Here is a 27,099-nt window from a genome sequence, read left to right as displayed (position 1 = left end):
TCACTGTGACTGAATCCGACGACGACGACGACTCGTGAACTTCGTAAGAATAGTAACCTTGCCTTCAAGTTCGAGAGCCCAAGAGGTCGAGACGTGTTCCTTTCTCAGCCACAATCGCAAGACGTAGAAGTCAGCCGCGCACCCAACGCAACATCAACAAAATTTACTCCTCGGCCAAGCTCGGCCGATGAGTTGGCACGCCCCGCATTCACCGAAGGACGTAGTTAGCTCATAGATTACTCGGCCTACGCGTCACGTAGGCTTGGTAGTTTCTAGGGTCAACATTTTGGCACGCCCATTGGGACCCAATGCTAGACTACGAAGTTCATGCCAATTGAAACACGATCGGTAAAAAAGAAAACAGCTATGGGAAAGTCGACAGCCGATCTACCAAATCAGAACCCAGGACACCATGTGCCGCAAGCGCAGAATCCCATCAGCGCCGTGACACCTGAGTCCACGAGCACAACTCGCCGAGAGAGGGAAGTCAATCTCGGCGGTCAGGTTCGCAGTCTTGAAATTCCAGACAGGAACATTTGCGTTCTCAATGAAGGAGTAATAGAAGATTGTGATGAAGATGGTGGCGAAGGATCCGATCCACCCACAAGGTCGTTTATTCGAAAACGGCTTGACGAGCAATCTCGGACAGTTGAACAGACATTGAGTCGAGGAATCGATAAGCTTCATGATGTGATACGCAATTCCAGTGAAGCACAAACTAGATTACTCGAAATACTGGTTAGTAAGGTCAGCGATGGTAGAATTTTCGATCTTGCCCAGCATTTGCCGCTGAGGAATAATCTGTTATCAAGTGCACCGGCCGAGCCAATTCCTGCTCGGCTCAGGCCGCTTCAATTGGAAAGAGGAGGAGGGTCGAATAGTAGGTCAGACGGATCCGACCAGAGAGCGGAAGTAACGCCCGTCGATATGACCGAAGTTCAACGGATGATCGATTCGGCCATGAAGAAAGGGCCGAAGTTCCCTAAGTTTATACACCCGTACCCAGCTTACGTGGAACAGGTCGAATACCCTAGAGGTTTCAAGATCCCCGATTTTAGCCTTTTTGCCGGAGAATCATCTTTATCCTCGTTGGAACATGTAGCTCGTTTCACCGCACAGTGCGGAGACGTTAATAGTGACTTTCACAAGTTGCGACTTTTCAATTTTTCGTTGACCGGCTCAGCGTTCGCCTGGTATATTAACCTCCCACCGAACTTCGTCCAGAGTTGGGAGGAGTTGGTCGAGAAATTTCATAAGCAGTTTTATCGGCCGGGAATGGAAATGTTAGTATCCTTACTAGCAAGGATGGCTCAGGCGTCCGACGAGTCACCAATGGATTATCTTACTAGATTCAAATCAGCTAGAAATTGGTGCCGAGTGCCTCTCCCCGAAGTTGAATTCGTCAGACTTGCTCTGAACGGTCTTGACGTCGAATACAAAAAGAAATTCTTGGGGGCAAACTTTCGGGATATGTACGAATTAGCCCAGCATGTCGAGCAGTATGATTATTTGCTCCGCGAGGAAAAGATTTCGAAAGCTCCATCTCGGGGGACGATTTACAAGAATCCTACTGTCAGTTATGCATCAACCGAGGATGAATGCGTTAGTGTGGATGCAGCTGAGATAGTGATAGACAAGCCATACGTCTGCAAGGCACTGACTCAAATTGATTCTAAGGAAGTCAAAACCCGCTCGGCTACTGAAGGAGCACTGAAACCGTCGAAAGTTTATACTTTTGATATTACAAAAGCCGATGCAATTTTTGATCAACTATTATCAGCAAGGATCATCAAACTTCGACCTGGGCACAACATTCCCAAGGCCGAAGAGCTTAAAGGGAAGATATATTGCAAATACCACAATTCAAGCAACCACACGACAAACAATTGTGTCGTGTTTCGAGACAACGTCCAAAGTTGGATTGATAATGGAAAACTGAAATTTCCAGAGAAGAAGATGAGTGTTGATACTGACCCGTTCCCCACGGCAACAGTAAATATGGTCGATGCGTGCCTACCTAAAGACAAAGGGAAAGGGAAGGCCGAAGATGTTGCGACGCAACGCTTTCGGAATCAGAATTCTCGGCCACGTTTCATGGCCGATTTTCGTTCAAACAAACCGCCCACAGCTTTAACGGGACCCGCTATTGTCAAACTTATGATAGATTATACCACCGATGAAGACAGTGGGACAGTGGTTTTGTGCAGTAAATGTAGAGCAAAGGTCGGTAGTGAGCCAAAGGAGAAGCCCTATTCGCTTATAACGGAACGACCTACGGCCGCAACCCAGCAGAAGGTTGCCGACGTAGGCCAACATCAAGGGGTTTTTGATAGGCTCGGTCCCAAAGTGAGGATGGAAGAGGCACCTTTAGTCAGGCGGCGTCTTGATTTTAATGATTCATTTTACGACGAGGACTACTATAAACGTAATTCTAGCAGTTCGGAGTCATCGCGGAGCCAAAAAACTTTCAAACCTCCCAAACCTAGCGATCAACGTTGGTATACATATCATTCCTCGAAAGGCGTTTACACCGCACTGTCCAAATCCCAGAAACGCCAGCACCAAAGGATAGATTGCATGGCCCGCCGACAAGCGGCCCAAGAAACTTCGACTCCTCAATGGCGGTCGAAGAACACAATTGTTACTGATGATGAACGACCACCTCCAACTATTATGACAGAGTTGGTTCAAGGAAAACGGCTGGTCAACCGAGATATCGAAACCACGTTCGAAGAGGCTAATAAACGGATCAAACTTATTCTTCGGCCGGGAGAGATGAAGGCACGCCTCGAGCATTTCAGGCAAGAGGCCGAAAGCAAATTAGCCCCGCCGGTTATACAAGAACCTTTGATTAAAATTCGACGGAATTTGCACCCACCGTTCCTCGGGGAGGCTTTGGAGTACATGCGAGAATTCCATAAGAAACATTCGGCCAATGATCTGTATGGCTTGCCGAAGGCATGTCAGGATACAATTGATTTAGTCCTGATTTGTCCTGATGCCGAGCGAATCATTCAGAAGACCTCAGACCCAGGATTGAAAGCAAGATTCCAGCACATACGAGAAGCTTGTGTTCTTGGATTTGAAGTCGACCCATACACTGATATCGATGCAGCCGACCTTCCTTTCTCAATGGAGGACCATCAGTATTTACGATATCACTTCGAAGTATTTTCGGCTGTTTCTCTCTTCGGCCTTACGACCGATGAAATAGCACGTGTTACGCGATTGGATGCTTATCTCGACACCAGGGATGCCCGGATACACTACCAAGAGCGGGCTCGGATATTGACCCTAAGCACACTGTCGACTTCAACCTTACCTGAGGCAATCACGCAGAACCAACAAGCTGCCGAAGCAACAACACAGGATCAAACCCTTGAAGAAGGAGCAGAAGAGTCTCTTTGTCCAACTCTGACAACAACGGAAGTTGTAGTCGTTGACCAGACGAAAGATGAGGAGGATCCTAACCCGATGGGCCCATCCGTCTTGGATAACATGGAAATCAGTATGGTCCATGTGTTACCCGCTGCTTTTCAATCCAGCACAGCTCAGCCAAATTTCCTCGATGGTGATGTAGTCGCCGAGGAAGCCGGCCATGTTGATTTCGTATCCGTTGCTGAAGCTGACTCTATAACAAAAGATGACAATATCAAAGCAGCTTTGGCCGAATTATTTCCTCGTTCACCATCGGCCAACCTCCATCATTTAAAGCCATTGTATGTGACGGCCCATATCGAGGGATATCCAGTTTCTAAAGTTTTTGTCGATTGTGGAGCTACTGTCAATATCATGCCTATGAACATCATGAAGGCCTTACGTCGCTCTAATGACGAACTTATTCCGTCAGGGATCATAATGAGTAGTTTCGTCGGTGACAAATCCCAAACCAAATGTGTCCTTCCGCTGACAGTGAATATTGCCGGTCGCATTCATATGACCGCTTTTTTCGTGGTCGATTCTAAAACCGAGTATAATGCACTACTCAGTCGAGATTGGATTCACCACACCAGCTGTATTCCTTCCTCATTGTATCAAGTGCTCATTTTTTGGGACGGCAAATCAGTCATTGTTCACTCGGCCGATAGCCAACCCTTCGAAACCAACATGATCCAAGCACGGTACTATGATGACCACGTCGGCTATATTACTTTGCAAGGCTTCAATGATGAAGGACGGCCGACTCGGATTTCTGTTCAGAAAGCTATCGAGGTTGGCGCCGAGACTGTCCACCAGGATTCGGCGAGACTCGGATTAGCCAACTTTCTCCTCGAAGCCGATGTTTGACGCCGATCGGGAGGAACGAAGGGCCGCGGTTTCATCTACTATGGAACGACTGCTGGCCCATTGGTATACTATATCTCAACAACCAAATTCGGGCGTTAACCTCGTCGAGTTCCTTGCCGAAGGAAATAATGGTCCTGTCTTATCCCTTGACAAAGTTCGAGCCGCCCCGGCCGAGCTCGAAGATCATCAGCCCCAAGTTAAGGACCCCTTGGAAGAGATTAATGTTGGGACGGCCGACGACACACGACCTTTGTTTATTAGTGCATTACTTCCCCAACAAATGAAGGACGAACTTTGTGCCTTGCTTACAGAGTTCAAAGATTGTTTTGCTTGGAGCTACCATGAAATGCCTGGCTTAAATCGCACTCTTGTCGAGCATGAATTACGTATTAAACCCGGATGCAAACCTTTCCGGCAACCACCTCGTCCATTCTCGACCGAAGTACAACTCGGCATCAAGGACGAACTGGTTCGACTTTTGAAAGCCGGGTTCATTCGGACAGCTCGATATGTGGAATGGTTAGTGAATATCGTTCCTGTCTTAAAGAAGAATGGTGCAATGCGCATCTGCATCGATTTCAGAAATCTGAATCTGGCAACTCCCAAAGATGAGTATACAATGCCGATTTCAGATCTATTAATCGATGCTGCGGTGAATCATGCGATCTTATCCTTTATGGATGGACACGCCGGGTACAACCAAATTTTCATTGCTGAAGCCGATGTGCACAAAACTGTTTTCCGCTGCCCGGGGGCACTCGGCACTTACGAATGGGTTGTTATGCCATTCGGCCTCAAAAATGCCAGCGCCACATACCAACAGGCGATGAACACCATATTTCATGACTTAATTGGAACCATGAAGTCTATATTGACGATGTTGTGATTAAATCCAAACAACGGCGAACTCATGTGGATGATCTCCGACAGGCTTTCCTTCGTATGCGCCAACACAATCTCAAAATGAATCCTGCCAAATGTGCATTCGGTGTGTCGACCGGTAATTTTCTCGGTTTCCTGGTACATCACCGTGGGATTGAAGTGGACAAAAATAAAGCACGTGCAATCATCAGTGCTCCACCACCGACTACGAAGAAACAGCTGCAGTCTTTACTCGGCAAGATAAATTTTCTCCGCAGATTTATAGCTAACTCGGCAGGAAAAATGAAAGCGTTTTCCACACTTTTGAAACTTAAGGACTCGGATACATTTACGTGGACGAACGAGCATCAGGCGGCGTTTACACAAATCAAAGTCTCCCTCACAACACCACCTGTCCTTGTTCCACCTCGGCGCGATAAACCCCTCAAACTATATATCTCGGCAGCTGAAGAGTCCATCGGCTGCCTCTTTGCCTAAGACAATGATGCCGGGCGAGAGCAGGCTATTTTTTACCTCAGTCGAAATCTTAATCCACCGGAGATCAATTATTCCGCCGTGGAGAAGCTCTGTCTTGCCGTGTTCTTCGCCTCCTCAAAACTCCTGCATTACATGCTTCCGTCGGTCACACAAGTCATTGCCCAGACCGACGTTATCCGGTACATGCTTACCCGGCCAAACGTAAAAGGGAGAATTGGGAAGTGGACGATGGCGTTGTCCGAGTTTAGCCTACAATACGTGCCTCAGAAAGCTGTCAAAGGCCAAGCATTGGCCGATTTCCTGGCTCACCACCCTTCCTCCTATGGTTTTGGGGACACTGATGTCAAAATCGGCATGGTTGAAACACGTGACAACTATTGGACGATGTATTTTGATGGGTCCAGTACTTCATCCTCGGCCGGCGTTGGAGTTGTCATTCAATCTCATAATCACGATCGTTGGTATTTTTCACTTAAGTTAGATTTTGACTGCACCAATAATCAGGCCGAATATGAAGCCCTAATCATCGGCCTTGGCCTCCTTCATGACTTGCGGGCCACCCGTGCCCTCGTCCTCGGCGATTCTGAGCTTGTGATTAACCAACTTAATGGGTCTTTTCGCTGCATGAGTTGTACCCTGGCACCCTACCACATGGTTGCCAGCTATTTGGCCGAGTCATTCGACGGTATTACGTTCGAACATGTTTCCCGGATCCATAATACCGACGCAGATGAGTTGGCTCAAATTGCCTCTGGTGCACAACTCCTGGGGGGCAAGCTAGGCTGAGAAATACCGGTGTTACGACAATTATACCCGGCCTTAGTCAACCAGCAAATCCTCCGGCGCGACGATGTAATACGCACTCGAGTCATGTCTTTACCTTCGTTGTTAGACCGACAAGATACTATAGAGGTTTGCACCGTCGAGGCAACACCAGATGATTGGAGAAAGCCCATTATGCAGTACCTTGACAATCCCGATGGAAAACATAGTCGCAAGACACGAGTCCACGCCACGAACTATGTCACGTACCAAAACGAGTTATACCGAAAAGGGGAGGATGGATTGCTACTGCTATGCCTCGGCCCCCAAGAGGGTGCTCGGGCGATCACGGAAGTCCATGAAGGGGTTTGCGGAGCTCATCAATCTGGACGAAAATGCGATGGTTACTTCGACGACACGGTTACTTTTGGCCAAGAATACTAAAGGATTGTATCGAGTTTGCACGGGGATGCGTACAGTGCCAAATCCACGGGCCTATAAAAAGGGTCCCGGCCGAATCGTTGCATTCGGTCATTAAACCATGGCCGTTTAGAGGATGGACTATGGACGTAATCGGCAACATCACGCCATCCTCCGGAGCTGCCAAGCACGCATGGATAATAGTCGCAACCGGTTACTTTACTAAGTGGGTCGAAGCAAAATCATATGCCGAGCTAACGTCTAAAGAAGTTTGCGACTTCGTGGAGGAACACATTGTGACCAGATTTGGCGTACCAAAAACGATCATAACTGACAATGGAACAATCTTCACAGCCGAAAGGTTTAAAGAGTATACGGTAAATTTAAAAATTCAGCTCGAACAATCTACACCGTATTATCCACAAGCGAACAGGCAGGCCGAAGCAAGTAATAAAGTGCTGATCGGCATCCTCGAAAAGATAATAAAAGAAAGACCCGGCATGTGGCACTTGAAGTTGAACGAGGCATTATGGGCATATCGAACATCGCCCCGATCGACGACTGCGACAACCCCGTATGCATTAACCTACAGACACGATGCAATGTTACCAGTCGAGTTAAGCATAAATTCGTTGCGATTAATTGAACAAAGTAGTTTGTTTAGCGCCGAATACAATCAGTCCATGAGACAGGAATTAGAAGATTTGGAAGAAGCACAACTTGACGCTTATAACTTACTGGTGGCACAAAAACGTATTGCCGAGCGAGCCTATAATCAAAAGGTGCGTCAGAAAACATTCGGCGAGGGTGAATTGGTTTGGCAAACGGTGTTACCTGTAGGACTAAAAGACCCTAGGTTCGGCAAGTGGTCGCCAAATTGGGAGGGGCCGTTCGTTGTGCATAAAGTATACGGAAAAGGGGCGTATCATCTCAAAGACCGGACCGGTGTAGTGCACAGATTACCAATCAATGGGAAGTTTTTAAAGAAATACTATTCGGTCACATGGGAAATGCGGGAATAGAAAACCAATTCATTAAGATTGATAAGCATGTACAAAATGAGTAAGTCGATCGGTTTACATTCATGTACATTCAAGGTAAAGAGGGTAGAAGAGTGCCGAGCAGAGCCTTCAACTCCAACCACCGCACCTCGCCCATGATAACCTCGGCTTGCCGGTTCCTCTTATCCAGCTTCAACCGCTCGACTCGTTTTGTGTTCGCCGCATACTCAGTGAGGCAATCTTTTCCGCCCGACTCGAAGTCCTTAGCAAGCTCAGAGGCAATGGCCGACCTACGTTTCGCTAGTTCGGCCATTTGACGGTCGAGCTCGGCCAATGCTTCTCCTTTTGCCTTTAAAGCGTTGATTTTCGGACGGAGAGTGTCTTGGACGGCCGTGGCAGCTTGCAGGTCTTGGTTGGCCTTTAGAGCGGTCTGGAAGATACTAAATGTCTCCCGAACCCGCTCCAAGGTAGACGATGCCCGAACGATAGCATATCCGCTCAGACGACCGTTAGCTCCGAGGTCGTTCAGACATGCGCCAAGCAAGTCAAGACCGTTGCGCTCGAGTACTTGCGACGCCGAAAGCGACAAGACTTCTCGCAACTGAGTTAGAGCGATTGAATCGGCAGCTTCAGTCGCGGCGGCCGAAGGACCAGACCCTGCCGTTGTGCTGGAGAAGAGGGCTTTGAATTCGACCTCCCACGAAGCCTGCACACACAAATCAGGTTAAGCTCAAAAGAAGTCATGAGAAGGATAGCAAGAAGGTTTCGTTTTTTAACCTACCGAGAGGAGACCTCGGCCATGTCTCCAGGATTGTTGTTCGAACCTAAAGAACTCAATGGCCGAGCCCAGTGTCTTAAACTGCTTCTCAGTTCACGCGGCCGATGGAGGTTATCTACGTTCGATGGCCACTGAGGCGGCCAAGAAATATAGATAACGCCATTCGGCGCGTAGAATTTTCGATGAAAAGAGTGTATAGGCACCTGACATTTAGTATTTTCCTCGTTTAGAATTCTAAAGCAGAAAAGTTATCAAGGAAAAACGGTGGAAGGTACTTACGAAGGCCGAAGTGGCTTCCTGTGAAGGAATATTGAGGTCCTGGTCCTGAGGGTGAACGGGCGTCTCCGCCGTCGCCTCTGGCTCCTCGGCAGGTCGCTTGCCACGGTCGGCCGTGGAAAGGCTGACTGAGACAGCCGCTTCGAGTACGGGATTGAGGTCTTGGTCCTGCGGAGGAGCAGGCATTTCCGCCGTCGTTGCTGGCTCTTCGACCGATCGTTTGCCACGATCGGCCGTAGAAGGACCGACTGGAACAGCCGCCTTGGACGCAGGTAGAGGTCGACGGTGGAGATGAGGGCGACTCGCCAATGGAATTTCATCGCTCCCCTCGCTCTCTTCCAGGACGAAAATCGAAGGTTTTGGATGTACGAGAGAAGTCCCCTCGGTCGCAGGGACTGCCTTTTCTAGGACAGGCGCAATCTCGACCGAGGGAGCTACAGCGGGTGCCCTGACCCCAGAAACAAGCCGGGCTCGGACTGTTTTCGCGGGCGGAGTCGGCTGTTTCTTGACCAAGGGTTGGCTGACGACAGGAGAAGGGGAAACACTGGGAGTCGTCGTCCCCGTGGTTTGACTGGAGATGACGTGGATCTCCCGTGCTCCTTTCTTTGCCAGCTTTTTGACCCGCTTGGTAGGCGGCGGAGGTTCGATAGCCGGCTCGGCCTCTTGGCGAGGCCGTTTGCTCAGTACGGCTCGACCAGTAGCCTTGGCCTTCTTAGCGATGACCGATTTTTTCTCGGCCGCAGCCGTAGCGACTACCTCCACCTTCCTCAACGGCCGACTACCTGAGAGAGTAAAAGCAAATCAGCAAGGCAAATCAATGTGCAAAGTTGCAAGAAAATGGGAGAAATGAACAGTTACCTTGAGCTTGGGGGGCCGAGGCTTTCTTAGGTCGATCACCGAAGCATTTGTTCAACACACATTCGACCGGAGCACCAAAGAACTCCTGGGTATACTCCTCCCACCAATCACCGAAGGTGTCAGTGCAAAGGGTTTCTGGGGTGGCCGGTCGAAGGCGAAAATTTTGGCATTGCTCTTGGAACTCCCTCGTGGCGATATTGCATTCCTTCTCCGAGGAACCAGGTTCACGTCCACGGTTTAGGACGGTTCGAGAGGAGAGAAGAGAGACCGGGCAGCCTTGGAGGTAGCCGAGTTGTCGAGCAAGGAAGTTAGGATGGTACACTTTCCAACCCGCTCGTTTCCCATCGCAACCGAGAGGAAGGTCGCGAGTGAGCACGAACGACCCCCAGGACTGACGAAGGTCGGCATCTTCGTCCGCGCCCCACATGGATGTGGGTAGCCTGATGGAGGAATGATAGTCTCGACGACGACATATCAGGAATTCGTCGTTGGAAAGGTCATCAAGGGCGAAAAGGTACTTAAATACCTCTTCGGCTTGGTGAAGGGGTGTCGGTCGGGAGGCCAGCTGTGGTCCGAGCGCTTTCGTTGGCGAGAAATCGGCGATGGCCGGCCGAAGGGAGGCGAAGTAAACTTGCAACCAGAGTTGGAAGACCCAGAGGGGACCATTCTGGTGTGGGTCGATCTTGTGAAGGGTCGTCTCGGCCAGGCAGCGGAGGAGATGGGCAAGAATGTTGGAGCTAAGTGACAGGACGTGACCACTAGCCAAGGCCTCGGCGACCGGCATGTTCTCGACCATGCATGTGTTCGACTTGGTACAACAAATGTATTTGTTGTACCAATAGAAGAGGAAAGCTTCATGTTCCCCTTCTCGCAGGGCCTCTTCTCCTTGGCCGACGAAATGGAGATAGAGGGTGTTATAATTAAAGAAGTTATTGTGGAGTTTCTGAACGTCTTCTTTCGACGGGATTTGACCCTCACGGCTCAACGTCTCAAAGGCCCGTCGATCGAAAAGCGTCTTCAAGTCAAGATTCGACGGGTACCCGGAGAGGGCCGCATCGACGGAGAGTCCAGTTGCCGAGGTGCCCAAGATGGCGGTGACATCAAGAATGGTGGGGCCGATGGGACCAAGGGGGAGAACCATGGTGTTGGTGGCCGAACACCAGAAGCACAGGACGGCTAGGAAAAGCTCCTTGTCGAGAACGACATCCATAGATGAGAGGAGGATGGCGTCGTAGATGCCGAGGGCCTTCCATTGCTCGCCGAAGAGCTTTTCCATTCGAACAACCTAAGCTGCCCAGGTTGTAGTGGTCGAAGGCCAGGAGCCTTGAGGTTTCGCCGCATCCCATCTCGACCATTCAAACCCTTGGAGCAAGGGTGATAGGCAGTGCTCCTGGAGAAGTCCAGTAATAGCTGACGATACTGCCGCTTTGAAAAGAGGACCCAGGATTTGGTGTGAAGTGCTCATGTCACTTTCAAACCGTATGGTTTTGATGGAGCTTCGATCGAGAATCTTCTGACACTGATCACATTCCTTTGAAAGCTTAGAGATGAAGGAGGCCATTGTAGGAAGTTTAAAAGGTACGGTGGAAAATGTTTTTTTTCCTGAGTTGGGGGATTTGGAGACGAAGACCTGGAAAAGAACTGCGCTGGAAAACAAAGGCAAGAAATTTCAGAGAGATTTTGAAAGCGTAAAGTATGAATGAGGGATTCTCAGTATTTATAGGATTTTGGAAGGAAAGGCAATCGTTCGAATTTAAAAAACAAAGGGCAAAATCGACCGAAGGAATCGCTAATCATGATGAACATTTGGGAAATGCAGTTGAGAAGACCGAGGGTCTCAGATTTTGGGGGCGCACGATTACATGTGATGGCGAGATTAATGGCGAAAGACGTTTCGACGTCTGCACGATGACAAGCGGCTCGCGGATTGAGGTAGAGTGGCTAGGTTCAGCCATAAGGTCATGATGGCACGACGGTTCAGGTGGCCGCACGCCTTAGACGTCATTATTGGGGTTTGGTCGTGTTAGAAGACGCCACGTGGCGAGTTGGTTAGCAGGATCAAGATCGTGCAATCGTGCTCAATAAATGCGCCTTGGAAATAGAACACTAGGGTTCTGAGGATTACATTCGCTTCTTCAAGGCCGAACCTCGGCCAACGAATTCAGGCCGAGGACCTCAGAAGCGAGGGGGCAATGTTTGGGCCCAAAATAATAGTTTGGGCCGATTATAGAATCATTCTCGGCCCGGAAGGCCTTGCGACAAGAATACCATGGATCGTTTAGTACGTGGGCCTCCAAACCTAGGTCGGCTAGGTCATAACGTAAGAAGTCGAGTCCTAATGCAATGAGGAGTCTCGGCAAGACCCGGAAGCGAATCCGGCTCGGTTAAGGACTAGGTTCACAATCCTAGTGAAAGTAGGATTGGTCGAGTTGGTACTGATCAGGAGAAGAAGACCTAGTCCGAGTAGGTTTTTAACTCGACCTTGGGGGGGCCGTTGCTATAAATAGAAGAGACTGCGCATCATTCAAACCCCCTGCAAATCAATACAAAACTGCCCTGCGCAAACTCTCAACAACTTGAGATTTTTTCTTTCTTTTTCGCTGACACATCTTCCGTTGGCATCAACAGCACTGTGGAAGCAACCGGTGATATCTTAAGTCGGCATAGATAGCTCTGTCACCGTAGAATCAGTCGATCTCGCAGTATCTTCCGTTGGCATCAACAGCACTGTGGAAGCAACCGGTGATATCTTAAGTCGGCATAGATAGCTCTGTCACCGTAGAATCAGTCGATCTCGCAGTATCTTCCGTTGGCATCAACAGCACTGCGGCGAGAACAGTTGATTACTTATCCAAGTCTCGGTCGAGGAGGATTTCCGGATCCTTATTGATTGAGGTCATCTCATTAGCCTTCTCGGCGAAGTGAGGTGTTACGGTATATCGAGCTCGGCGCTTTACTCGCCGAGTTATTTTATGATTGGATATTCCCAAGTGGGATTTAGAGTTCGGCATTCGGACGGCCGAACCACGTTCACCATTAAAACTTATATTTGCTTTGAGTATTTGTGCCCTTACACTCTGGTGTCGATTCGGCGTGAGTTTACTCTGACGAATAACATCACTGTGACTGAATCCGACGACGACGACTCGTGAACTTCGTAAGAATAGTAACCTTGCCTTCAGGTTTGAGAGCCCAAGAGGTCGAGACGTGTTCCTTTCTCGGCCACAATCGTAAGACGCAGAAGTCAGCCGCGCACCCAACGCAACATCAACAAAATTTACTCCTCGGCCGAGCTCGGCCGACGAGTTGGCACGCCCCGCATTCACCGAAGGACGTAGTTAGCTCATAGATTACTCGGCCTGCGCGCCACGTAGGCTTGGTAGTTTCTAGGGTCAACACGTTAAAAGTGAACAGTATCAGGAGTGTTTCATTAAAACTTCCTTGATTAAATCCAAGTTCTAAGGGTTTTTGTTACTCAATGTTTCTTCAGGCCTTTCAACAATATACAGAGTGCCAAAATGGAAACTGAAAGCAAGTATGAAAGCACGATCCAAAGCTGCTTACACAATGAGATGTACATTATTTGTTGTCTACAACTAGAGTTTTCTGTTGCTGGAGAGGTAGGATTGAAGAAGCTCAATGCCGAATGCGTAGGCATGGGGTGCTTTTGTGATATTTAAAAGGCTTTTAGTGGTTACAAAATTATACATTGTTTGACTTTTGCATGAATAACATATAAATTATTATTTTACACAAGGGTTATGTTAGGAGATCAAAATTTAAATCAGATTTACGAACCAAATGATGTGGTTGTAGATGATTTGATTATTAATTAAGTGTTAATTAACGTATTTGTTTCTTATTAGTAATACATCATTTGGTTTGTAAATTTAGCTTATAAATTGAGTAAAGGTAAGAACATCTTCAAAGGAGATGCCAAATTGTCCACATAAGCTATAACAGTAAAAAAAAGATAGCCACTAATTGTTTCCAACCGAAATGTCAAATCTTATGTGGCATGATATAGAATGGCAACAAAGGGGCTTACTGTCAAATTTGACAGCTTCAAATTCTTTTACTAATTATTAAATGTCTTTTATTAATATTATTTGATTATTGAACGGTAGAGTTGGTTTAAAACACTACCTATTTCTTCTTTTTTAATCAGCAAATTTGTTTCAATTTAAGCAATTGATTGTTGAACGGTAGAGTTCGTTTAAAACACTACCTATTTCTTCTTTTTTTAATCGGCAAATTTGTTTCAATTTAAGTAATGTTGCTACTTTGTAAAATACAGTGATTCGTTCTTCAATAGATATCCTTCGTTATTTTGTGAACATGCCCCAAATTTTTTCAGACTCATCTTCTGATTCAGCAGAGGAGCACTTTTGGAGTATTGTTAATTCTGAGTCTGATGAAGAACTGGAAAGGCTGGAATTGGTTGCTTTACAAAATGAACAAGAGAACATGGAGACAGGAATGAGAAAACGTCGTGGTTCCATAAACGGTCATGCATATATCAATAGAAGACGACTTGATGGGCACCAAAGACTCTATAATGATTATTTTGCTGAACATCCAATGTACTCTCCAACTCAATTTCGAAGGAGATGGGTGATCAGGGACAACTATATTATTCCCAACTTAAAATGAAAATTCTTAGAGGTGATGATTATTGAGTTGGATTTTTATTTCTTCTATTTTCAAATAAGCGGTTGTATTTTGTTAGATTATTTGTATTAGTATTAATTAATATGACTTTTATTATGAATTATTTATATGTAAAATTTAAAGTATAAGATAGAAATTAAGAAAAAAATTGTTTTAAATAATAGTTTAATTTGACATATCGGGTGGAGAGCAAAACATGAAAATATGTCAAAATGCCACATAATTTAGGTTGCAAATTTAGTTTATAATTTAGTCTTCCTAGCATTAGTCTTATAAATGTGGTCTTTCTAGCATTATCCTTACACAAAGTTATAACAAAAAATATGAGGCTCTAGCCGCTCGTGATGGAGTGTGGCATGCTTCGCAGCATAACTGGCAATGTATGACTCCAGAGAGTGATGAATTGTAGGTGGTTCATTCTATTGGCAGCCCTCACAATGGTTCTTCCGCCTTTGATTTATTGATTGAGGACGTTAAAGCTAGTTTGCAAGGTTTTGAAGCCTCACGAGTGTGACATGTTCGTAAATGCGCCAATATAACGGTGCATAGGATTGGTCAAGTTGGCTTTAACTTCTAGTTTTCAATAGTTTGTTGAGGAGCTTCGGAGATTCCATGACAAAGATTATATGCTTTCGTAAATAAAATCACCATCGTTTCTCTTATAATAAATAAAAGAATTAGGATTTTCTTCCATTCTCTTTCCATTTCCTCCTCTCATCTTCTCTTATTTCGCATTTCTATTGTTATAAAAAATTAATATAAAATATTGACGCGGCCTGTTGAAATAGGAGGAGAGGGAAAAAAAAGAGGGGAAAAAATCCTATCCCTAAATAAAAACTCTGAAAATTTAGGCGCGTGCGGATATGATAGTTGGAAGAAAGTCAGCTTTTGTCACAGTCACAGCACAAGTCGATCCCCCTCACTGTCACTCTCACCGCTTCATACGCTCTCTCTATCTGTCTCTCTCTCATCGGTCTCTTTCTTGCTCGCCAGCTTTGTCCCGTCCGGAATCTCCCTCCTCCCATCTCAGTCTCTTCGTACGCAAACTTGCAAGCATTTCTCTCTTCAAATGACCACCGTCGGATCTTGGAATTCGCCGTCCTCTGCGTAGCGTTCTTCCGCACAGCTTGTCCTCCGCCATGGCCATCCGAGGCGTCGATTTCAAGTGGTAACTCATCTGTCTTTCTTTCCTTCTTTGTTTCCACCCGCCTCTCGATTACTGCGTGTGGGTTTTAAGGATTTTGAAGTCGAATTTTCGATTGTTTTGCACCTGCAGGTACGATGGGTTCTTCTTGTCGATGCTCGCGACGAGTGTGTATCCTTTAATTTTATCTAAATTTGGGTTTCTAATTTCGTATTGGAATCCCAATTTTCCCAATTGTTCGTTTTCTTTAACGGTTTGGATAACAGAGTGATTGTTGCAATGAATTGGAAGCGGTACCATACTTGTACATTCCCGTTGCACATATGGATTGTGGTAGGTATATATATATTATCTGAATTCCCAGAAATTCCCAGCAATTTTGATATGGGATTGTTTAGATATGTGTTTGGCTTTAATGTCAGGTTGATTACACTACTGTGTTTGTTTTTCGGATGCTGATGTTTGTGGATAATGGGCTTGCCTCTGGAATGGGTTTGTAAGTCCATATCTTTAGTTAATGTTTCCTTTGTACTTTTTTCGATTTGTGTAGTTTGAATGGTTCTAAAACCGTGGGGAAGTTTGTAAGTCCATACCCTTAGTTAATGTTTCCCTGGTACTTTGTTCGATTTGTGTAGTTTGAATGGTTCTAAAACCGTGTTCTTCCCCTTCGAATTGTTATGGTATTAGGGATCTTGGGTGGCAGCAAAGATATGCTCGTTTCTGCGGAAGAGTAGTGGTCCTTTCGATTCTTTCTCTGTTGCTCTATCCATTTCTTTGGACTTGGACAGTGATTGGTACGCTGTGGTTTCAAAAATCGAAGGACTGTGTAAGTTATATATCTTAGTTCTTGGCAGAATAGTGGTGTTTAAAGTTTAAACAATAGTGGCGGTGCTAATGCATTTTAATGCTTGCAGTTGCCTGAAAATGGTCACAAATGGGGTTTTCTCATTTGGTTGCTTTTTAGCTACTGTGCACTACTTTGCGTTTCTTGCATGTCGCTTGGGAAGGTTAGTGGTGCTTTGTGTCCTTGTCCATTTTTTAGACTCAACCAGGACTTTATTCTATGTGAGCTCATTTGAACATCGTATTCAGACATTCTATTTAACATATATATATATATGGTGCTTTGGGTCCCTATCTGTGATGTTCTAATCCTCGTTTTGGAACCCCTCTATTTCAGTGGTTGACACGAAGAGAGGCACACTTATTGCGTGCTCAACAAGGGATTCCTGTGTCAGAATATGGGGTAAATCCTGAGACGTTCTTTTTCCCCTTCATGGAAATGTCTCTTATTGTAATATTTATGAATGTATGCCCTTAGTGTTTTGTTCCTCAATTTAGCTTATGCCAGTATTGCTATTGTACCAGATAGACAATATATGATAATGCTGTTTTGACTATGTAACACTCCCACTTGCTGTTGATTGCACATTAGCGTTCAAAGCTCTTTTATTCTGTGTTGATCCACTTCTTCCTATCATTCCTAGTAATGATTTCTCCTCATTGTTAAGGTTTTGGTTGATATGATTCGGGTGCCAGATTGGGCATTTGAAGCTGCCGGTCAAGAAACAAGAGGGATGGGCCAAGATACTGCTGCATACCAACCTGGACTTTACTTGACTCAAGCACAGGTAACCCCCACCCCAAAATTTTCCTGCTGAGGAAATTGCTTACTTGCCCTTAGATTCACAGCTTTGTTCAGTTTTGTCTAATTGTTATCTTCACTCTTTTTACAACATATTATGTGTACTATAAAAAAATTATATGCGGCTGTTTTGTTGAATTCATGATAGTAGTTACTCAAGCTATTTAAGCAGTAGCATTTTGGATGAATTCTATGCTTAAAGCATTGGCAAAAGCAATGTCTAGAAAATAGAGATTAGGGATTCTAGTGGGTGTTGCTGACATGTATGCCTGTGTGTATATATACTCGTTACTCTGTCTCAAAACGTTCAAGCACACTTGGACTTTAGAGGCCTAGTATAAAAGTGTTTATTAATTGTTGTGCTTTACTGGTGATAAGGGGACATACTAAAAAGGAAAATTAACCTCTTCAATGACAGTCCTTTTTTTCCATTGTGAATTATTCGTTGTCTATGTCAATTCACTATTGATACTTTAATTCTGAGTTCTGATGGTTGACGTTGTTATCTTGGTGTTGCAGAGAGAAGCAGTGGAAGCACTCATTCAGGAGCTTCCAAAGTTCAGACTGAAGGCTGTTCCAACTGATTGCAGTGAATGTCCAATCTGCTTGGAAGAGTTTCATGTAGGCAACGAGGTAAATTTTTTATGAATATCTATCCTACTTTAAACACCGCATTGATCTGAATTATTCCATGCTTCTCGGGTAAAAGTCAAATCTTTGTTTATATAAGAATTGGATCAATGGACCCCTTTTGTGGCTCCCTGTAAAATGTAGAGAGAATTTTAAGAAAATAGGAACCAAGTGCATAGCTTATCGTTTAAGCAATGCAGACGACCTCTCCCCATTCTATGAACAGATTGCCGGACATATTTTACCTTCTGATAATGGCTCAGTTATTACAAAGTTCAACAACAGATTCTTACAGGAAGTTCTGCAGGTTCGCGGCCTGCCTTGCGCTCACAATTTTCATGTAGAATGCATCGATGAGTGGCTTCGACTGAATGTGAAATGTCCCAGATGCCGTTGCTCAGTCTTCCCAAATCTCGACCTTAGTGCTATATCCAATCTCCGTCCTGACTCTGAGCGTTCATCTCTCAGTGTGTTGACAGCCAACCGGTACGTGAGAACCCGACCTGACAGTCAGAGGCATTTGTTGAGGTTGCAGGGAGCATTCCGCCCAGTTCGTACTGAAAATGCAGGTGCGGGCATTGAGGCAGACACGTCTTTCGAAACTTCTGAGGAAGGGGGTATTGCTCTCTCATCTACTCGGGATCTTTCGAGCCCAAGGCCGGTCCCTTCCATTGAACGTATTTTCGTTGTCGAGTTCCCCTCACAGCAACAACAATAGGGGATCCTTCCTGGTTTACATTTTCTAAATTTTAACTGAATTTTCTAACCCATATGCTGAGGGAAGGCGTTAACGGTATAGATCTGTGTACCTCGCCATCGGTCGGCATGCTTTTGCAATCGCTGTTGCTTTCTGAAAGTCTAAAGCTTTTTGCCATGGTTTCTCATTGTAATGATGGATGTACATATTCATGGATATGAGAACTGGATATGATCGGTTAACCAATGCAGCTACCTCTGTTTCATGAAATTTTCCTCTTCTTGAGGGCTTGCATGAAATGGCGACCCCAAGTTGCCGGTGTACAAAACCAGTCTATACTATTCTATATAAGAACGGCGAAGCCTGATAGGTTCAAGCCACTGCCGCTTTTAGCATTTTCCGTTTCATGCAAGTCTTTTCTTTCTCTTCTCATTCGAAAGATTAATTTATTTGAAGGGGAATTGGATCCTCGTTGGATCCCTTGCCTAGGGATCTTAGGGATCAACGCATACGGATCGTTGATAAAAAATTATGCGATCGCAATTTTTTTTCTTTTTATATTTTTCACATAAAATGAAATTATTTTACTTTAAAAAATATAAAAAACATTTAATTTGGACCGTACAATTTTTTATTAACGGTTCGTGTCCATTGATCCCTATAACCTCCAGAAAGGAGATTCGAGAAGAATTCAAATCCATTTGAAGATCCGACGAGAATTCAAATCCATTTGAAGGGGGTCCTTGGCCCTCGTGGAGATTACAAGCCAAGTGGCAGTACACGTGGCGTATTTTTGCAGCCGTCTTATCGAACGTGTGTAAACCTAACTTTTGTGATAATTTATTAATTTGTAGTCCACTCAACCGATTTTGACAAACAATTACCGCTGTATGTCTCGGGAGAGGGATCTCTCCGGATCATTTCCTTCTAATTTATTAAATCAGTGGATTCGTATCATTGAAATTTGATCTAACGGTTACAAATAAGAGTCCATTTTAAAAGTTATAATAACATCAGCCGTTGAATCAAATTTCAATTATATGAATTCATTGATTTGGTGGATTAGGAGAAAGTGATCCATATGGATCTCTTTCCCATGTCTTGTTGGCACATCTAACACGCGGCAACCAGCAGAGAGAAGTGGGGTGGGTCAAAAGATTGATTCTTGGGTAGAAAGAGAGAGGATCCTCGTCAGATCTTTTTTGTGAGGATTATGATGATTCTTCAATCATATCTGTTCATTATACATTGTGTGAACAATTTTTATTAAGTACTATTTATATTCAATTTTAAATAAAAAAATTTACTGTAATTTTTTGCCACACAATTTACGATAAACGGATGTAATGTGTGGATCATCGAGATCCTCACAAAGAGGATTCGGCGAGGATCCTCCCTCGGGTTGAAAGATGCACATTTTTATCATATTGAAACATGTTTTCAACTCATCTAATGACAAGCTTACAAAAGACTAAACAAATCTATCCAAAATTTAACCCGTTGCTCAACATCCTATTTATTATAGTAGGATAAGTTAAAATTCTAGGATTTATCTTTATCCACTGAATAGATATCAAAAATTACGCTCAATTAACAATAATAAATAAGGAGAACAAAATCCCCATTACTTGATGGCGATGAACAAAAACATTCCCTTCCGTATGCAAAAAGAGAGGTAATGCTAGGTACTAAATTTATAAGCAAATCTTATAAATTAAATGAAATGAAAATTGATAGCTAAATTATTAGTTAAGTATCAATTAACGTACTTATTTCATATAAATAATATATTATTTTATAAATTTGATTTAAAATTTTGATAAGAAAACCACAAGTCTGTGGGCCTGAGTTGCCTGTAATTGCAAAAACATTTAAGGCGGCGATTCTATGATATCTATCCATATATCTCTTGCAGTCTTCATCTTCGTCACGAACTACGACAACACCAAAAACTCGGACGATAATTCATTTCTCTAATTCCCCACAAAATAAAACACAGATAATTGTGGGGAAGAGAGAAAACCAGAGAGAGATAGCGAGAGAGATGGAGGTGGCCAATGGGTGGGGCGTGGGACAAGCAATCCCCCTGCCTCAATTCGGACCCAATTGCTGCTCCGGCTTCTTACCCAACACCAAGTCCAAATTCAACACTTCCAATAAAAATCTGAGCGTTGTTCTCAGTTGGGGCTGCTCTGTCCAGACCAAGCTCTCACCTTCTTCGTCTTCGAGTAGTAGCAGGAGTCGAAAGAGCTCGAATTTGTGCTGCCGGTGCAGTGAGAGCAACAGATACAGTGAGGACTGTGTTGGGTCGTCTTGGGAATGGGATTGGAATCGGTGGAGCCGCCATTTCTCCGAGGTCGAACAGGCCGAGAGCTTCGTCTCTGTTCTCAAGGTATGTGGGTTTTGTGTACTTTTTTGCTCAGTTGCTAATTGCATCGAAGTTTCAGTTTTTGTCAGTAGTATTGTTTGGGCAGAAATGCTAGTTCTCTAGAAGAATTATGCTCATAAGAGCTTTTACTAGAAGTACTTTGATCAGAATCAAGTTATGTCAAACGTAGTAAGAAGCGCTTTTGGTTTTGGATAATTGTTTCTTATTTTATTTGGAATTCTGTTACTTTTCAATGTACAGTTCCCAGTTGCTGAATATTATTTATGTTTACTACTCCATTAGTTGAACTGCAAAGTTCATAAATCCAAAAGTAAGCTGAATTTATTTGAAATTCGTAGCTTTTGATGATTATTTATCATTGATCATGCTCATCAGTTTCTCTCTTCCTTGAGCTTTATAGTTATTTAAATCTGTCTGCCTTTTGCTACCATTTCTCAGGGTTTTATAGGACATAATTCACCCTTTTGGACCTTGTTTCAAGACAGTTGCAAAACGTTAAAACAAATTTTGGAACTTGGTTCTTGAGAAATTTAAGATTTACTTTGCATCGTTTGAATTACATGAGAAATTCGGGAAGACTTGGAGAGTCTGTTCCCCTGTTCTCGGTATATTAGCAAGTTTCACGGAATTCTTTTAAGTTTCTAAATTGTCAAATGGCAGTCAGTGATGGTACAAAATTTGCTTCATCTGCCATTTGTTACTTTCAGTTGAACCATGTACCTGTGCAAATATTGTAATTTTTTCTGGAGTCTCGGTTGCTTGGGTCTGTTCACTGTGGATACAATCATGTACCAGTACAAAGAATCATACACAACTGAACATAACCACACGTATACAAATTAAAAGCGTTTTATTTTTTAATGTTTTATGACATGATGCTATAAGCAGTTTCAACTTGAAGATGCAATTGAGAAGGAAGATTTCCAGGAAGCTGCAAAACTGAAAATGTCTATTTCAGAAGCTACATCAAACGACACTGTTGTTGAGATCATGTCTCAATTGAAGGTTAGTTGAGCATTTATGCTTTTGTAATTGTGTACTTGCTCACATCAATGTCTGTTTGTTTACCTGGTCTGTTGTATGTTTGCAGAATGCGATTGAGGAAGAGCGTTACCGTGATGCTTCAAGGTTGTGTAGACACACAGGAAGCGGACTGGTAATCTTCCCACGTGTTGCTGGCTTATATATTATCTTCCAATTTCTAACAACATGGCTTCGCAACTCAATTTTATTTGTTGGCTGAAATAGCCAGCTTTTACTCTTTTTTTCTTTTCACGCTTAGTTGAAATACTGAAAGTAGATTTCATTGGAAGAAATTAGATATATCAGGTCATCCTTTGTACATGAATTTTATTGCCAGTCATGGAAGTTTTTGTGGGACTCCAAAGTGTCGACGGGACAAAATTATTACATTTATGATTTATCATATAATACACCTTTGTTGGAGGCAGCTTCTACCATCACCTACATGCTGCTGACTTCCAGTTTTATCCTACGCATGATAAAGCCTTTTTCTTTTCTTTTCTTTTTTCTCCAAAAAAGATGAGTTTACCTATGGCTCTTGAAACGATATGTGCCTAGTTTGTTTTTTCCTGGCATCTTTAAGATATTTATGTGAATTTTATTGATAGGCCTTATTAATTAGGCCTGCTTTGTGGTAAATTTTCGCTGTGTCCTTTAAATGGTTCTCTCTGTATCTGCAGGTAGGTTGGTGGGTTGGGTACCCAAAAGATTTAGATGATCCTTTTGGAAGGCTAATACGAATAACTCCTGGTGTGGGCAGATTTATTGGGAGGAGTTACAGTCCAAGGTAAGATCTTTTGGGTTTTGATTTATTTTTCATCTACTGGAGAAAACTATTGATTTGTTATTTGTTGCAGACAGTTGGTTGAAGCATCACCGGGAAGTCCCCTATTTGAAATTTTTGTGGTAAAAAATGCTGATGGGACATACATTATGCAGGTAAATACAGATCTTTCAAACAAACTATCTTTCACCTGTCTAATGCAGTTTGTCCTGCCTCTCTGGTCTTCTGATATCATATCTGTTGCAGGTAGTGTACTTACACCAACCCAAAGGCAGTTCAACAAACTCCGCTGTTGCACCTTCCAAACCTGAAAAAGGCTCATCCACTTCCGAACTTGAGAGTGCAACCATAGTAGATGTACAGAAAAATGAAGGCAAGGCAGAGAGCAGCGAGTTCAAGGGCATTAATATTGAGGGAGCAGCTGAGGAGGGGATAAAAGGTGTGTTAAATTTTCTTAAGACAAAAATTCCAGGACTGAAAGTTAAAGTCATGGATGTTGATATTGCTAAGGAAGTGAAAGAGGATGACAATTCTGTGAACCAATTGATGCAAGAAAATAGTGACTCGTCAGATTCTGATGAGAATTCTGAAGACGAAGTGAATAATTTGGATGAAATTCAGTCTGACGAGGTCACTCTAGGAGAAGGTATTGATACCATAGAAGATGAAAAGGATTTGGATATGAAACTTTTTATTGGTGGGGTTGTACATAATAATGAGGATGTTCCTACCAAGGATGAGTATGTGCGTTGGCCTGCTGAAATCAAAGATGGGGAGAAAGATTCTTTTGTGTTGCATATTCCAGGGAGAAGCCTAGATCACGACACGGGAGAAAGTAAGGCATCTAAGTTCAAGGTGGCAGCTCTAGCACCTAAAAGTGCCCCTGAGCTCATGCCTTCTGAGGTTGCCAAGGCATTTTTTAATTCTGACAAGCTTTCTTCAAAGGTCAGTTGAACTTCTACGCCATCAGGAAAATATGATATGGAGATTGCACATACTAAAAAACCTACTCTTCCAGTTGGTAAAAAGTGACTGGGTTCATGAACAGAATCATTTGAGTTGGATACTTTTGTTGTACATGGTAGACTCATGGCAAACAAGGGTTTAGAATTTGGATTTTCCGAAGACTACCCTTGCTTTATGTCTTCCTTTTCCCGTTTTCTATCATTTTTGGATTTAGTATTTCTAGGAAGTTTGCGTCATGTCCATAGTTTGTCTCAGCTATAAATTTTGAGGGCAAAATGAAAGTTTCGGGTTTGTTTTTAAATTCACATAACTGGTGGAAGGTTTTGCAGTTTTAGATCTATATTTTAGAAGAGACTGATACTAGATAGTTAACATTAAAAAATTTCCCTAAATTCTCATTTCTTCTGGGGCACAATATTAAGTTTTTGTTGACAGTGGTGTGAATCACTCATAGTGCGTAACTTTCCTTTAAATTATAAACAGATGACACGGAATATGCGTGAAGTAGTCAAGTTTGCCGTTAATCAAGCTCAGAAGTGGAATAGATTATCTGAGTATACAAAGTTTAGTCGCCTCAACACCTTTAGAGGAGATTTGGATCCATTTGAAGGTCAGTTTTCTTATCCTCCACATTTTACTTTTTTTACTTAAAAGGACAATCTTCTGAGGAGTTCTTCTGCTTGAAGTACAGGCCTGTATGTTGGTGCATTTGGCCCTTACGGCAAGGAGGTAGTGCAACTCAGGCGTAAGTACGGGCACTGGAATAGCTCAGAAGGCAAAGAATCTGTAGATATGGAGTTCTTCGAATATGTTGAGGCAGTTAAACTAACTGGGGACCTGAATGTTCCTGCTGGCCAGGTTAGCTTTCTAAATTTTGTGATACCATGCCACTTGCTCTGTGACACCACATGTTCACTGTATGTAACATGTCTTGTACTAAACTCTCTGATTTTTTTCATATCCAGGTGACATTTCGTGCTAAAATTGGGAAAGGGAACCGCCAATCTAACCGTGGATTGTATCCAGATGAATTAGGAGTGGTAATGATACTTTGCACTGTGTCTGCATATGTGCATGTGTTTGGTGTGTGTGATATTTTTCTTTTATACAGTTCTAAGACCAAAAACTCAAGGAAGTTTGTTTTTCTCAGTACCATGGTAACTAGTAGATCAAGTTGTGCCTAAAAGTTTTAGAAAACCCTGTCTGCTCTTTTCTGCATAGAACAGCTAGAAAATTTTTGCTTTTGTTAGTTGAAAATCTCCTCTGGCGTGTACAATTGTTGATACCATTTCTCTTATTAGGGGCATTTCTAAAGTACCATATACATACTATAGGATCATGAGCCCTGTGCTGGTGCCTCATGTTTCGTGAAGTAACACGTTGATTTCTCCTGATACCATTTCAAACCACACAAGGAACTGTGTGAAGAAAAAGTTCCATATACCCTATTTTGGCATTATAATAAATTACGGATTGAACTAAAGAACATCTTTTAGGCTGCAACAAAATGAAACTCTGGATGGATGTATGCTGCCGACTAAGTGTTCATTTATCCAGGTTGCAAGTTACAAAGGACAAGGAAGAATAGCAGAATTTGGGTTCCGGAATCCACAGTGGGTTGAAGGAGAACTTCTCCAACTCAGTAACAAGGTGAATAAACCAGTTCAGTATGCCTACTAGCTTTTCTTCCTTATACATTCGGATTAACCAAAACTCTCAAAGAACCGGCCTCGTATTTCTTTTCTCTCATTTCCCTTCTTTTGCTTGATGTTTGTAACTTGGTGTGCAGGGCATTGGACCATATGTCAAAAGTGCAGATCTTGGTTTTCTTTACATCGTCCCAGAGCAAAGTTTCCTTGTACTGTTCAACCGCCTGAAACTACCAGACTGAACCAATGATTCCCAATCTGTTCGAGTTTTTACCACTTCGATTTGGCAAGCAAATATGTAAGAGAAGAGTTCTTTTAAGTGTATCGTATCTGAGCAAATATATATAGACGGTTGATTCCCAATCTGTTCGAGTTTTACCCCGTTGTAACTCCATGAGCTGTATATCATTTTTGCTGAACCGAATATATATAAGACTGGTACCGAAACTACAACGAGGCTCCGAATCATGAGCATTTCCGGACACTGCTCGGCTTCCTCTGCATCGACTGTTAATATGTTCTTCTCTACAGACGGTTTGTTATCATGACTAGTTGATGAACTAGTTAATGGAAACTCATCAATCATCAGAGTAGCAAATCTTAAGAAATCAGTATACCATGAAAAGTTGATTGCGAAATATCCTGTGGCTTGAAAACGAAGGTATTGGTACTTTCTTTTTTGTTAATTTAATCATCAAAATCATTGTGATTGATCGTTTTTCGTATACACTTTCTTCAAAATAGTGTTAAAGCGTAACTATCAATCGTGACCTTTCTTGATGATTTGATTGACAAGTTATTAACATAGGACGTTGGGCTGTCTGACAACAGGAGGATATTATCAAGAAGGCAGATTCTCTGCGCATTCACTTCCTGTGTCCTCCTGTTTGTATGGTCACGGTTAAACTAGGTTAACATTTTATATTACTATTTATTTTTGTCTTATTATCTCTATAAAAAAAATATAAAATGTTGACGTGGCTTAACCGTAACCACACAAAACAGGAGGACACGGGAAGTGGGAGGGCACAGAATCTGCCTCCTATTATCAACTATTTATCGTACAAGTGTGTTTTATTCTTGTGAATGGTATTCACAGGAGGAGGAGGAATGTATTTACACGAAGGAAGAGGGGAAAGTTGGGGAAGAAATTTATGCCTTTTAGCGCACTAGTAAATTAAAGAAAACTTTATATAAAGCTTTTCCACTTAAAAGCTTGTTTGTGTTGTAAAATCGACGGTGTGTGCAATGGAATAAATGAAATAAGACACAAAATTTACAAGGTTCCTCTACAATAAGTGTGATCGGAGTACGTCCTCGGGGCAGCAGTGGTGCTTTCATTATAATTTGGAATAATATGAGTACAAAGATAACTCTCTCTATTATCTCCTCTCTTTTCTCTCTTCCTCTCTTTTCTCTCTTCCTCTTCCTCTTCCTCTCTTTTTTCTCTTCCTCTTCCGTGAGTCTCTCTGTGATGATCTCTCTTTTGTGCATAAGGTGTCTTGTATTTATATAGGAAGTAAGAGCACTGAAAGTTGTTGTACAGCTCGCTTCCGCTGATAAGATTCCCATTTGTCCTCTTTGCTCTAAAGTGATTGGTACAGTCATCCATCATATTATTTAGTGGCCAGCCATCAATGTTTACAACAGCTTGGATTTTCTACGATTTTATTTGTTTTTCTTGCTTTTACCATACAAGGCTTCCTCTTGAGGCTCTTAAAGCTCTTGGCTTTTTCTTTTTCTTCTATCGCTCTTACCAC

At 43.3% G+C, this 27,099-nt stretch overlaps 4 protein-coding genes across 5 annotated transcripts; all 4 read left to right on the top strand.

The window, feature by feature from the left end:
* The first annotated feature begins 366 nt into the window (after positions 1 to 366).
* Positions 367 to 4,258, top strand: LOC139191261 (uncharacterized). The gene is made up of 5 exons (XM_070811838.1): positions 367 to 1,472; positions 1,578 to 1,867; positions 1,949 to 2,942; positions 3,252 to 4,121; positions 4,201 to 4,258. The coding sequence occupies exons 1-5, from the start codon at positions 367 to 369 to the stop codon at positions 4,256 to 4,258; spliced, it is 3,318 nt and encodes a 1,105-aa protein (XP_070667939.1).
* Positions 4,259 to 5,874: 1,616 nt separating this feature from the next.
* LOC139191260 (uncharacterized) lies at positions 5,875 to 6,432 on the top strand. The gene has a single exon (XM_070811837.1). The coding sequence runs from the start codon at positions 5,875 to 5,877 to the stop codon at positions 6,430 to 6,432; it is 558 nt and encodes a 185-aa protein (XP_070667938.1).
* An 8,853-nt stretch (positions 6,433 to 15,285) lies between these two features.
* LOC103431161 (E3 ubiquitin-protein ligase SIS3-like) lies at positions 15,286 to 18,798 on the top strand. Of its 2 annotated transcripts, XM_008369304.4 has the most exons (10): positions 15,286 to 15,580; positions 15,689 to 15,727; positions 15,823 to 15,889; positions 15,979 to 16,052; positions 16,244 to 16,382; positions 16,471 to 16,563; positions 16,737 to 16,802; positions 17,068 to 17,187; positions 17,721 to 17,834; positions 18,139 to 18,798. In XM_008369304.4, the coding sequence occupies exons 1-10, from the start codon at positions 15,552 to 15,554 to the stop codon at positions 18,547 to 18,549; spliced, it is 1,152 nt and encodes a 383-aa protein (XP_008367526.2). In that variant the 5' UTR covers positions 15,286 to 15,551; the 3' UTR covers positions 18,550 to 18,798. The 2 variants fall into 2 exon arrangements, with proteins under 2 accessions (XP_008367526.2, XP_070668337.1); XM_070812236.1 differs by lacking the exons at positions 15,286 to 15,580; positions 15,689 to 15,727 and having other exon boundaries at positions 16,192 to 16,382.
* Positions 18,799 to 20,370: 1,572 nt separating this feature from the next.
* On the top strand, positions 20,371 to 25,792 carry LOC103431159 (protein EXECUTER 2, chloroplastic-like). The gene is made up of 11 exons (XM_008369303.4): positions 20,371 to 20,920; positions 21,806 to 21,922; positions 22,008 to 22,073; positions 22,621 to 22,727; positions 22,798 to 22,879; positions 22,971 to 23,669; positions 24,174 to 24,300; positions 24,382 to 24,548; positions 24,656 to 24,730; positions 25,248 to 25,340; positions 25,480 to 25,792. The coding sequence occupies exons 1-11, from the start codon at positions 20,573 to 20,575 to the stop codon at positions 25,579 to 25,581; spliced, it is 1,983 nt and encodes a 660-aa protein (XP_008367525.2). The 5' UTR covers positions 20,371 to 20,572; the 3' UTR covers positions 25,582 to 25,792.
* The last annotated feature ends 1,307 nt before the right edge of the window (positions 25,793 to 27,099 follow it).

This window comes from Malus domestica, chromosome 14 (assembly GCF_042453785.1).
Source record: "Malus domestica chromosome 14, GDT2T_hap1".
Taxonomy (NCBI): domain Eukaryota; kingdom Viridiplantae; phylum Streptophyta; class Magnoliopsida; order Rosales; family Rosaceae; genus Malus; species Malus domestica.
This window is presented reverse-complemented; position numbering and strand designations above follow the sequence as displayed.